This window comes from Microtus oregoni, unplaced genomic scaffold (genome assembly GCF_018167655.1).
Source record: "Microtus oregoni isolate MIOR12 unplaced genomic scaffold, Mior012 000022F_ref0000154, whole genome shotgun sequence".
Lineage (NCBI taxonomy): Eukaryota > Metazoa > Chordata > Mammalia > Rodentia > Cricetidae > Microtus > Microtus oregoni.
The window spans coordinates 20210703-20222578 of NW_024543081.1; the positions used below are offsets into that span (position 1 = coordinate 20210703).

At 49.3% G+C, this 11876-nt stretch overlaps 1 protein-coding gene across 4 annotated transcripts in view; it reads left to right on the top strand.

Moving 5' to 3' along the window:
* The window catches only part of Kcnk9 (potassium two pore domain channel subfamily K member 9), a 42829-nt gene extending 31907 nt beyond the window's left edge, over positions 1-10922 (top strand). Inside the window, exons 2-3 of one of the 4 annotated variants that reach the window (XM_041672032.1) lie at positions 46-969; positions 6082-10922. In XM_041672032.1, coding sequence (XP_041527966.1) covers positions 46-926 — 881 coding nt within the window. In that variant the 3' untranslated portion in view covers positions 927-969; positions 6082-10922. Of the gene's footprint in view, positions 1-45 lie in introns of all 4 variants that reach the window. The other 3 variants (XM_041672033.1, XM_041672034.1, XM_041672031.1) reach the window with 3 other exon arrangements.
* The last annotated feature ends 954 nt before the right edge of the window (positions 10923-11876 follow it).

Below are 11876 nucleotides of genomic sequence, written 5' to 3' on the forward strand. Positions count from 1 at the left end.
AACCTTTCCTGACTACTGTCCTCACTCCTCTTTTCCTTCCCGTAGGATACGGACACGCTGCACCTGGCACCGATGCTGGCAAGGCCTTCTGTATGTTCTATGCTGTGTTGGGCATCCCTCTGACGCTAGTCATGTTCCAGAGTCTGGGTGAGCGCATGAACACCTTCGTGCGCTGCCTGCTGAAGCGTATCAAGAAGTGTTGTGGCATGTGTAACACTGATGTTTCCATGGAAAACATGGTGACCGTCGGATTCTTCTCCTGCATGGGCACCCTGTGCCTTGGGGCAGCTGCCTTCTCCCAGTGCGAGGACTGGAGCTTCTTCCATGCCTACTACTACTGCTTCATAACACTGACTACTATAGGCTTCGGAGACTTTGTGGCCCTGCAGTCCAAAGGTGCCCTGCAGAGGAAGCCATTCTACGTGGCCTTCAGCTTCATGTATATCCTGGTGGGACTGACCGTCATCGGTGCCTTCCTCAATCTCGTGGTCCTGCGATTCCTGACCATGAATACCGATGAGGAGCTGCTGGAGAGTGAAGTTGCGCAGATCATTGCTGGAAACCCCAACAGCGTGATCATCCATGTGCCAGACGTCCGCCATAGGTACCAACCCCGGAACTTCCTGAAAAGATACGGCAGAACCCTGTGCTATCTTTGTTTCCCGCGTGGGGGTCTTGCCCAGGACGATGGTGACGACGACATTCCTGATGATGTCGCTGTTGCCGCTGCCGCTGCCGCCGCTGCTGCCGGTGTGGGTAGCAGGCGCGTCCGGGCTACTGTCCACTCCATTTCCTGCAGGGTTCAAGAGATATCCCCAAACACACTGAAGAACAGCTTCTTCCGGACCCCATTCGGCCCCATCCCTCATGGGATTCACACCTGCGGGGAGAACCACAGGCTGGCCCTCCGTCGCAAGTCCATCTAAGTGTGGGAGGGAAGTAGACAGAAGAGACATTTGTCATGCTGATGTAAGTTCCATTGGCCCAACTCTTCTTTCCCTACTTGTTTACTATTATCCTCTCTCTCTTTTGTGATTACGGTCATCATCATTCCCTTTCTTCCGTGTCCTTTCCTGGTTTCATTTCTTCCCCACCTTTCCAGCCAGAGCTGTCCAAAGGGAAAATAGAGGCCCAATCCTCTCTAAAACTTGCTCCTGCCCACGAGGCATGGATTCCTTCCTTTCTCCCCAGCAGAGTTATGCCTTACATTCCTCCCTACCCTGCCTCCTCTACCCAGGGTGGCTTTCCTAGGACAGGTGTGGGAACAAGAGCACCAAGACAGAGCTGAGAGGATGCCCAGCCCAAAGCCTTTGACTGCCTACCTGTAGTGATGTCTCCCACCTAACTCCTCTCTTCTTCCCCAAGGACTGGGTGGCTGTATGTATGCGTGTGCAAAATGAGTGTGTTTGTGTGCTTCTGTGTGCAGGTGTGTTGTGCGACAAGGTGGAAGTATCAGGTGTTCACTTCCCTCCTCACTCATTACACTTTCCTTAACGGTCTCCTCGAGGCTGCTTCCAAACAAACTAAACCCTGCAAGGTTGATCGCCTTGCCAAATTGAGCACATCCCAGAAAAGCACTTTGGACCTACGGCCATAGCTTCAAATGGCTAGCATCTGAATCTCATCCGTTACTCATCAGGGTGCAGGTGGGCGGGACCATAGCAGTCAGGTTAGCTTTCCAGCTTAAAATTAAATCTTAAGAAGCACGCACTGTGTGGAACTGGTGTGCGTCATTGACACAAGAAAACAAACGTTACAAAGGGTAGTCAGAAGCCGCCAGTGTCCACTTACTCAAGACACTTAGTTTTGGCATTTCAAGTTCCAACAGTTTCCCCTGCAGCTGGAGTTGTCAGCGTAGACAGGAGAACTGTTGGGACCTGAGAGTAGCTATTTTATTATTTCCCTCTTTCTCACGATGATGACTATGACGATGACGACTCCGAAGCCTCTACCTGCATGGATCGTTCTGGAATGCTTGGATGAGAATGGGTATCAGAATGATAACGTGGTTTCTTTTCCTTATCAGAAAGTGACAGGGCATTCCTTGTTTGATGATAGATAGATAGATAGATAGATAGATAGATAGATAGATATAGATAGATAGATAGATAATAAGATATTTCAGGAAAGAGTCTCTAAATGCATTTTATCTGTGAATAGGGGCACGTTCACATTGGTCTCAGGAAGAGTTTAGGGGCTATATCTTGGCCTACTGGGAAATTGTCAATCTCAGGGGATGCTTTTGTCTAGGTAGTGGAGAAACTCTTCCCCACTCTCAATATAGGATGACCCCCCCCACTTAGGGGACAGTTTAGGCTAGAGAATATGGCACATTGTATGTAGGCCCTTTCGACCACAGGGGTCTGAGGGCAGCTTGGCCTTCACACTCACTGAGGGACTCCAGTTTCTCTCATTGCCAAACCTGTCATCTCTAAAAGTCACCCCATTCACCCATTCTCCCTCTTCTCCTTTGTACACTGGGAGTTCCTGGCTTTTGGATGGAAATGGGCTTTGGCTACACTACGCATGCACAAGGAACGCACTTACTGGTCTTCAAGATTCCTTAAAGGACACAGCATCCAAATGCCACCAGTTCCAAGCATGTGTGCCATTGGGCTGAAACCAGGAGCATCCAAGACTCCTCTGGAAAGTCGATGCATACACTTAATGCTACTAGGACACGGGAACTTCAAGAGGAGTCTGTGAACCTTAGACTCTCTTGGCCAAAGTTGACATACATAAACTTCAAGGTCTTTATCAGTTCACTTGCTTGAGATTTTGTAATATGGAATGCCCTGTGCAGGGCTCTCAAGAGAGAGAATAGAAGCAAGCCCTTTTCTTGAATGTTTTTTGCTCTGCAGATTGTTGGCTCTTTTGGGTCCCAGGGGTGACGACCCTGAGGCCTCTATGCAGAGTACTTTATGCTCCGAGGAGGCTTCCTGGAACACAAGTAGGAATCCCCTGGAAACTGTTGTAAGATTTGCCCTCAAGTGGGGGGGGGGGGTATGTGTAATCACCTCTGTATATGGTGCTGGGGCACTGAGAAAACCAAGGATCTACTCTCAGTCCCTACCCCAGAAGGTCCAGAAGGTGGACTTCCTGACACCAGTGTGCCCTGACTCAGCCCTCCAGTGGAGGAGGGACCCTGCTCTGTGTCTCCATAGGGCCAGTTGTGAGGCCCAGGAGTCATGTCAGAGGGACATAGACTCAGCCTGTCTTCAGAGCTGGCTTCCCACTTACGTATTTGCGCAAAGCAGTCACACAGTGACCATTTTGTGGGAAAGATTTAATGGTAGGGAGACCCCCCCTCTTCCTAGAGAAATACCGACACCACTTTCTACATTCCCACAGAGCTGACCCCTCCTCACTTTCTGGAAGGTAAAGACTTGTAGAGTAAATTTGTTCTTGTAACACGCTCCCCCACCATGTTTTTGGCTTTATTGCCAGTTCATCTTTGGAAGAAAGGGTACCAAGCTGTCTCTTCCAATAAGAGCGTGGAGGGAGGGAATGAAACTGGGCCTATCTCCCTGTGAGTGGATCTTCTCCAAGGACTCATTTGGTCCTTAGCATGGGACCTGATGAGACTGTTCTGTGGGCACATCCAGTGATGTGCTTCCTTGGGGTGAGGGCAGGGAGAAGTCAAGTTCTGAAGGACTTTCCTCTTTACAAGAGGGGAGTGGGTCACTCCCATGAAGAGCCCACCAGTAGAGGCAGAGGACCTCCAAGAGAGGGAGCTCCATAGACTCCTTCCTTTCCAGAAGAGAAGACTGAGGTTCAGGAGGGTCAACATATCTGAGGTCATGTATCAGAACGTAGGTCTTCATGCTTCCTTTTGCTCTTGTCCTGGCTGCTTTGCTGCTGTTTTGCACAGTATCCCAAAGATCCCCTGTTGCTGGGCTGGATTGTGTCTCTGGCCAAGGCCTCTCTGCCTCTCTCACACTTGGCATCTTCTTTCAGCCAAGTGATTGTTGTACTGTTCCCTCCCTTTAACCAAACCACTTCAACAGCAAGGGAGATGACCTCATGTATAAGGAATTCAGCTTCAGGAGCCTGAAGGCTGACTTACTGCCCAGTTCCTGGAAGTCAGTTTGCCTTGTATACACTTAACAAGATACCTGACTTACTTGAACTCTTCACTAAGTGATCTCCATCTTTACTTCATCCAGGACAGGAAGAGGTAGACAAAGATATGGAGTAACCCAGAGCTCAAGGCTCGCTGATTTCTAGTGCCCATCCCATTTTGACCCTTAAAGGTACCCAATTCCAGGAAGAAAGTGCTGTCTCCCCCATCAGCCTGTTAGACATTGAACATCAGAAAGAACCTCACTCTCTAGATTTTGAGATTCTCTGTTAGGTCCCAAACTGGAACCAGCTCTGTGCTTTATGGCTGCCCCACTCCAGTGGAGGCCAAGGGAGCAGCCTCCAAGACCAGAAATTGCATGCTGCAAATGCAATCTATCACTCGCTTTGGAAGGCTTTGAGAGCCATGGTTGGGTGATTGACAGGAGCACTAGCATTCAGCATGGCCATAGTAGATGGGTGCACCTGATTGTAAGACATCTGGAGAGTAAGCTGATAAGCTGAGACAGGTCATTTTTTATCTATTTCATCTCGATATAAAAGCTGTGTGGCCCTTGAGTCCCAGTGCCAATCTATTCCAGCTGGAATCTAGAGGGACCAGGGCTCCTTGGAGCTCTCCCTTGTCTGTGCGCTCGGAGAGAAAGAAAGATCAGAATGATCACCCAGTATGGGGGCTCCTAGCCTTGCTTCCACATGTTCTTTCTACAATGGTGTGCCCTAGGTAGAGACTCATTGAGAGTGTATGAGCGGTATGAGAACTGAGGCGTATGCTAGAATGTGTCCGTTCTCCCAGCTTTAAGCTTGCCAGAGTCTGTTAACTGTGGCTTAGTTCTGAAAGTGGTTGTGATCTTCACACCATCTGAGCTGTCTTTTCCTCCAGAGTTTAGGTCTTTTCAGGACCCAGGAGGCATCCTAAGTGAGGAAAGAGTGGTAGGGCAGGGAATGGTCCTTCTGTCTTCCTCACTGGTTTCCAGTTGGCTCACTTCTTGAGCCTCCTTAGCCTTCTCTATAACACGATGGTGCAGTGATGGTGGCGATCTAGGGGCCCTTAGCAGAAGAGGAGCTTGACCCACAAGGACCTTCGGCTTGGATGAGCTGCTCACATTTGAAGACTGAATCATCAAAAAGCCCTGCCAAAATCATGGCAGGAGATAGAGAGCTGGGAAGGCCAAGAGACACGAGTGTTGGCATAGAGCATTGGTCATTGTGTGGACCATGGTGTAATGCATCATGGGTTCCCTACAGTAGGGGGCTTGTGTTGACTTTCTATGGTCCCATCTTGACCACATGCTGGTAGAGGCTGCTGCTGCAGGAAAACAGAAGTCTATGATTATGAGTCCCCTGACACCGACTTTGAAAAAATATCTAAGGGTGACAGAAGTTGATAGATAGAACAGCACCCTGGGTTTTCCTATATCTCTCACCCACAACCCCAGCCTCAGTACCCCCATCTCAGCACCGAGATGGTTGGAAGATAAGGTGTCATGATGTCTACAACTTTTAGGTGGTACAGCCAAAGATAACATTGTATATCTTCTGCGAAAAGTGCATTCTCTTACAGAGCAGTGCCATTGTCACACCTAAGAAACTTAGCATAAAAACATCTACTATAATAATACACTCTGTATAAAGACTTCCCCAAGTGCCCCCAAAATGTCCTATTGAGCTTGTCTGTCAATCTAAGATGCCATCCAAGATCACCCCCACACCCGCTTGTCTTGTTGTTTCCCAACCCAGTTGAGGGCACCTCCCTCTCTGTGTTTGTGTCTCTTGATAATCGATATTTTTGAGGCCCCCAGGTTCCTAGTCTTATAGAATGCTCATGATTTGCTGTCGTCTGCTTGTTCCCTCGGGTTGAGGAACTATTGACAAGAAAATGATGTCGTTGATGTTGTTTGGCCCTGATTTATGCATTTCCTGTTTGTCTCTCTGGGGACCTCTGTGGTTACTGCTTTTGTTGTGAATAAATAAGTCACATTAAATATTGTTTTCCTCTGTTAGGGGACCTAACTGCATCTTCAGGAGAGGCGTCCATGGATGCTGGCTCTCACTGTAAAGCCCAAGCAGGCTTCGGATTTCTCACCTCTCCCGGGGACCTCTTCCACGAGGGGCGAGTGTCAGCACCCTTTCCCTTAAAGACCTGTGGGAATGGCCCAGCTATACCTAGACAGAAGGCATGGAGACATGGTCCTTGTAGGGTTCCTTGCCTGCAAGCCTGTTGGGCCACCTTGGCACCTAGCGGCAACCTCACAAGTGGCGATGACCACTGCACTCTCTCCTCATTCGATACCATAGAAGGATGACTTATTGTCATGTCACTGCCCTGGCCGTCAAGGGCTACATTTGCTATCTCTGTCTTTGAGATGTTTGCTCTGGCATGTTCTAGAGCGCAGTCCTTTCCCTTCTGACCCACGAGATGTACCTGCTATGGCTGTGCGACCTTTGCTTGCCCTCTTGGGGAGGGTCTCCCTGTTGCTCAGCAGCAAGGAGGTAGAGATGGACCATATTGGTCCTCCCTTCAAAGTCCTTCCTGCCCGTTTTGCTCCCCTGTGGATTTAACAATGTTCTTTGTGTTTCTCTGTGTTTGCTTCTCATGGGTGAACACACTAAAAAGCAAATTTTATATGGGTCAGCCTTAGGAGAAAGTGCTCACAGAGGGGGAGGAAGGTCCCAGAATAAAGCAGGCCCAAATGCAAGTCATCTGACTGATGTAGTCTTGGGATATTCCAATGCAAATCCCTGGAAACAACCCAAATCCTGGTTTGCATTGCATTGTTTGCTGTTGAATTGCATATGCCTGGAGGGGCTGAGTTTGCCATTAGCACAGACCCAGGAAATACTCAGAGCAAAGTGCCTGGGTGTTGGAGGGTGGGTACATCTCAGACTGGAGAAGCATGCTGGGATGTTTGTCCCTGTGGTAGGTGGGGCTGGTGATGGGATGCAAGGGGGTCAGGTGGAGCCCAGTCAATTGCTTGGGGAGATCATACACAATGACCCAAGACCCTGGACCTCTGGGTCCCTGGGAGAGAGGCAAGAACACCCTTCTTGTTCCCTCTTCCACTCCTAGAGCAGCATGGGGGGGCGAAAGCTGCTTGGGGCTCGGCATTTTACACACCTGGGACCAAGCTCTGCCATTCACAGGTGGGTGGTGGATTTACCCCTTGGTGTCCGCGTCTCAGTTTTCACACTCTCATCTGCGCAATCCCGCTGCACAGGGTGCTTGTGAGGACTACAATACCTGTGAATGTTTACTGAGCACCTGCCCAGTTCGCCTCCCTTCAGGGCAACGGGTTGTTGTGGGGGCCCAAACTGTAAACTGTAGCTCGAGACCCATTCTGGTGCAGCACCGTACAGAGGAAACTTCGCGCCCTGTTGCGCACCTGTGCTCTGCACTGGGAGGGGGTGTGGCTGTCAGGCAGGAGGGCAGCCGGAGCTCTTCTGTACAGCAGGCGACTGACAAGGCTCAGAGGAGCTGAAAGACCGGATCCCAGAGGGCTGGGACTCACGTGTGTGGGTGGGGCAGAGTGGAGGCCTCAAACACAGAAAATCACACAAGGGCACAACTTAGAAAAAGGAGGGAGGAGGTGTTACTTCTGAGGAAACCACATGGCGGGGGGGGGGGGTGTCTCACCCTGGGGTGTAGGCTTTGCGTGGATTCCTAATGAGGGGAGAAGCTTCCAGGAATATATATACCTGGTGCCAGGAATGTATGTCCTTTACCCTGCATTAGTAACGAATGCTAAGACGGGAACCATGTGCTGTTGAAGCCTGTAATTGTCATTATTAACCTTGTAGACATTATTAACAATGTAGACATTGTCCTCAGGCAGCATCTCCGTACCAATGGACCCTAGAGACACACCGGGGACCAACGGTATTGAGTTCTCTGGCATGAAGGGTAGCCAGCAGGTCCATGCACATGACAGAAAGTGGCTGCCACCTGCACAGGACAAAGGGCTTCTGCGGGACCCCTCCAATAACGCTGGTGACACTGTCGCATGACCTTTCCTAAGAAGTAGACTTGAGAATGACTTTGAGCATAAAAATTGCTCAATCCTGTCGTCCAAGCCCAGCCAAGGATGGTTCTGGAAGGATGCAGGGTAGAGCCTCACCCTGCAGATGCTGGTGTAACTGACCTTCTCAGAACACGGGGCTGGAAATCTGACCCCGAAGGGTACCCTGTCTGAAATTGTGTGGGAACACAAAGGTGGACAGTGGGGGGTGGGGTGGGCTTGCTCTGCCTCTCACTGTACTTTCTGCAAGGTGACAACCAACATGAAGAGCTCTGTTGGGGACAACTTATGGTCTGGAGAGAGGTGGGAGAAGAGAAAGAAGCTTGAGTTATTTGGTACATTTGGCTATATGGTTTCCCGTTTTGTTCTTGGGCCCTGACTACTTTGGAGGTTCCAGTCCTGTTCTGGGGAGAACATGCTTGATTTTGAGTGTGAGGTGGGCTGAGGGAGGATCTTGTAAACTTCAGACATAGTTTTGGCCTTGAAATAGGTGTTGGTTTGCCTTTTGCAGCTTGTTGGACAGCTTGGAGGGGACCCTGGACATTTCCGTGAGAGCCAACCCTGACTTCCCTTCCTTCCTTATATACAATTGGGTCACAGGGCCTTGGCAAGTAATTTCTCATCCTCCTTTACGGAAGATGGAATTGCTGAGCCAGAAAGTGGGTATCTCTTGGATACACACTGGAGCAGAGGAGATAAAATTCATACCACTGCACCCTAGCTCTTTGCTGGTATTTTGGTGGAAGAGGTCAGAGAGAGTAGGTCAAGTTCTTTCAAGATGGGGCTAGATTCCCAAGAATGGGCCAGCTACCATCTCTTGTTATGGACTTTTCACTGAAGAACTGGCCTGCCCTAAATTTATCGTCCATCTGTCCATCCAGTGAGCTCTCCTTTATCTCCCTTGAACAATGGCATGGCTGGGGGGTGGGCCAACCGACAGTCAACCAAAGCCCTCCTTCTCCTAAAAGGTCCTTACCTTTCTCTACCTAGGGAGGATGGCACAGTTCCAGATGTGAATGGCAGCTGTGGGGACATTGCTGTGCGGTAGTGGCTGATGTGCACCTGCTGGTCCCACTGTCACAGATCAGGCGGAGCAGCTGTGCTATATTGAGAGTCACCCTGGAGAGCTCCATGGACAAGGCCCTCCCTGACCCCGTGAGGCTGTGAGCTCAGTGGGACACATGCCTCCATGACGTGTGAGCTCCTGCTGCAGGTTTAGGGAACAGAGGAGGGAGAGCATGCTTTGACAATTGTTTATTTTTTTTTCAAACTGGAACTTTAGAAGTTGGGTAGAAAAATAAAAATCAAAGGAAATGGGGAAAATGCGATGAGTGGGAACCCAGTGAAGCAGAACCCACAATTAACAAGATTTCTCTGTAATTTGATGGCTCCTCCGAGAAGAACATATTCCAGAAAAGGGCTCATTATGCATTTGTTTATTCAGGCCACAAATAGCATTTTGACAGCTGGTTTTGGGTTGGGAAGGCCCCTCTGAGGTCATCTTAACCCATCTTCTGCCTTATCAGAAACCTCTACCAGACGGTCACTGTGCTGGGGGTAGACCCTGCGAATCCTGCTGGGCAAAATTTGCAAAGAAGGAGTTAGATCAGACCCATCCAGAGAAGTTTGGGATACTTTGTTACTTTCCCATACCTTGATAGAAAGGTTTACAATTACACACAGAAGATGAGGAACAGAGGATGTCAAAGACAATGAACTGAGTTTTTACTACACAGTTGATGAACATGGGAAGAAGACTTTCTAGCCTATGGCTAGCTGTACTGTTTTAACCTTAGCCCAGTGTGTATCTGTGTACCTCACGACAGCCAAATAGAACCAGCCCAAGAGTAAAAAGCAAAATGCCTGTCATTTGTGTTGCTGGGTATAGACATGAAGCTTGAATTAGTGTCAAATGTGTCTCTGTCAAAATAACTGGCATGTACTCACAGGGTTCCTGGGAGTATGGGGCCGTGGGGTGAGAAGGTGGAGACATGGGGATGTGGGCACCTCATGTAAATGTGTGTGTGTGGGGGGGGGGGGTGTGTGCGCGCGCGCGTGAGAGAGACAGTGCAGACACGAACCTATTCACTTTAGGTATCTTTGGATCTAATTTTTTATTTTGCTCTTTTGGGGGTGGTACCCATTATTGTTTTGGTGTGGTGAGGTACAGTGTGAGTACCTGGGGGTGTTCCTGAAGGTGGAGCTGCCAAAGGCTGGCTAAATGCCCCCATGGGAAAGGCAATGAAAACCTTGAGAATTCCACAGGAAATGAGTTTGAAGCACTGTCTGGCCATTGTCACATTCCAGGAGGGTGGCGTCATGTGTCCTGAGCCTGGTGGGAATCTACCTTTCTGTCCTAGGGTTTGTGGGTGTGTTTGCATGAGAGGTTCACCACAGATGTCAGACCTTGGGCAGAACCCTGCCCCTGAAGAGGAAGACCAGCGACCCCTGCCCAACGACAGTCACCTGCATTCCTGTGTGTGGCCTGTGTTCACCCTCTCTGGCCACTCAGCCTTCAGGAGAGAGCATCTTCACAAAAGGCCTTAGAACACCACCCCTCAAGTGAATAGCAGATGTATGTATTATGTAGCTTACCAGGAAAATGAAAAGGCATAACCTGTATGACCAATGTTTACACATCTTAGTAGCCATCTAGCTCATGTAAAATATGTACCTTATGCGGGGACCGGACCTTTCCCTTTTCCTTTTGTAACAAATGCAGTAAAGCAAGCTGTATATATTTTACATGTCTTTGCAGGAAAATCATCTGCTGTTGTAGAGTTGTAAATTATTGCATTTTTCTATTTTTTTTAAATTAAAGTCTCTGGCATGTTTGCATTGTGTTCTGGTCGTCCTTCCTCAAGCAGCCGACGAGGGGTGGGGCACCTTGATGGCATGTCACTCATGTTCCCATTTTCCTCGGTGCACAAAAACTTCTTATGTTCACATGTTGGAGACCAAGCAGTCGTTTTTCCCCCTACTCAATGGCAGCCGGCTGGGCTGCTAAGCACCCATGCTCTAGGACCTTGCAGGTACACGTGGAGGTGGGGGGGGGGAGGGGGGACTGTGGATCCAGGAACCTCTGTCTTCATCAATCCCCCCCCCCCCGCCCACCTTCCCAAGGACTTCAGCTGATACCACCAAGGGCCTTTGTCACATTTTTGCCTGGTTGCCAATTAGCACTTCAAGTCCTGTTTGCACACAAATGAGTTCTTCCCCAACACAGGAAGTCATCAAAGTGCCTTTCCCTACACAGGAAGTCATCCAGTGGCTCCTGTGGGTGAGCTTGAGGATTCCTGGCTTAGCTTTCCCATTCCAAATCTGATCCACCCCCCAATTTTGCTGTTTCTACTTTCATAAGCCCTCTACCATCTTACCCCATTTCTGTCCACCACCAACTACGTTGGTCTCCCATGGTGACAGAAGCAACAGAAATCCTTGCATCCCATCCCCTACCATATTGTTTCTAGGGTGGCATGTATCTTCTTGAGACTGTAAGGTCAAGGCTGCAGAGATTTATATTTCCACCAGGATTGCAAGGTATGTTTGTGATGGTTTGAGACAAGACAGAATTACATCCAGCAGACAATGTTCCCAGAAACACGCACTGCTCACTTTACGGGGGAGGGGAATCCTGAAGAGGGGAGAGCAGTTTTATATGTTGTGGGATGAGAGACTAAGGTGACAAGGTGGCCCTGGAATTCAGAGTATCATGCCACTGCATGAAGGCCATGTGGCATCCTAGCTTTTGGTCTCCTTCTGTACAAATGGAAGTTCCATAAT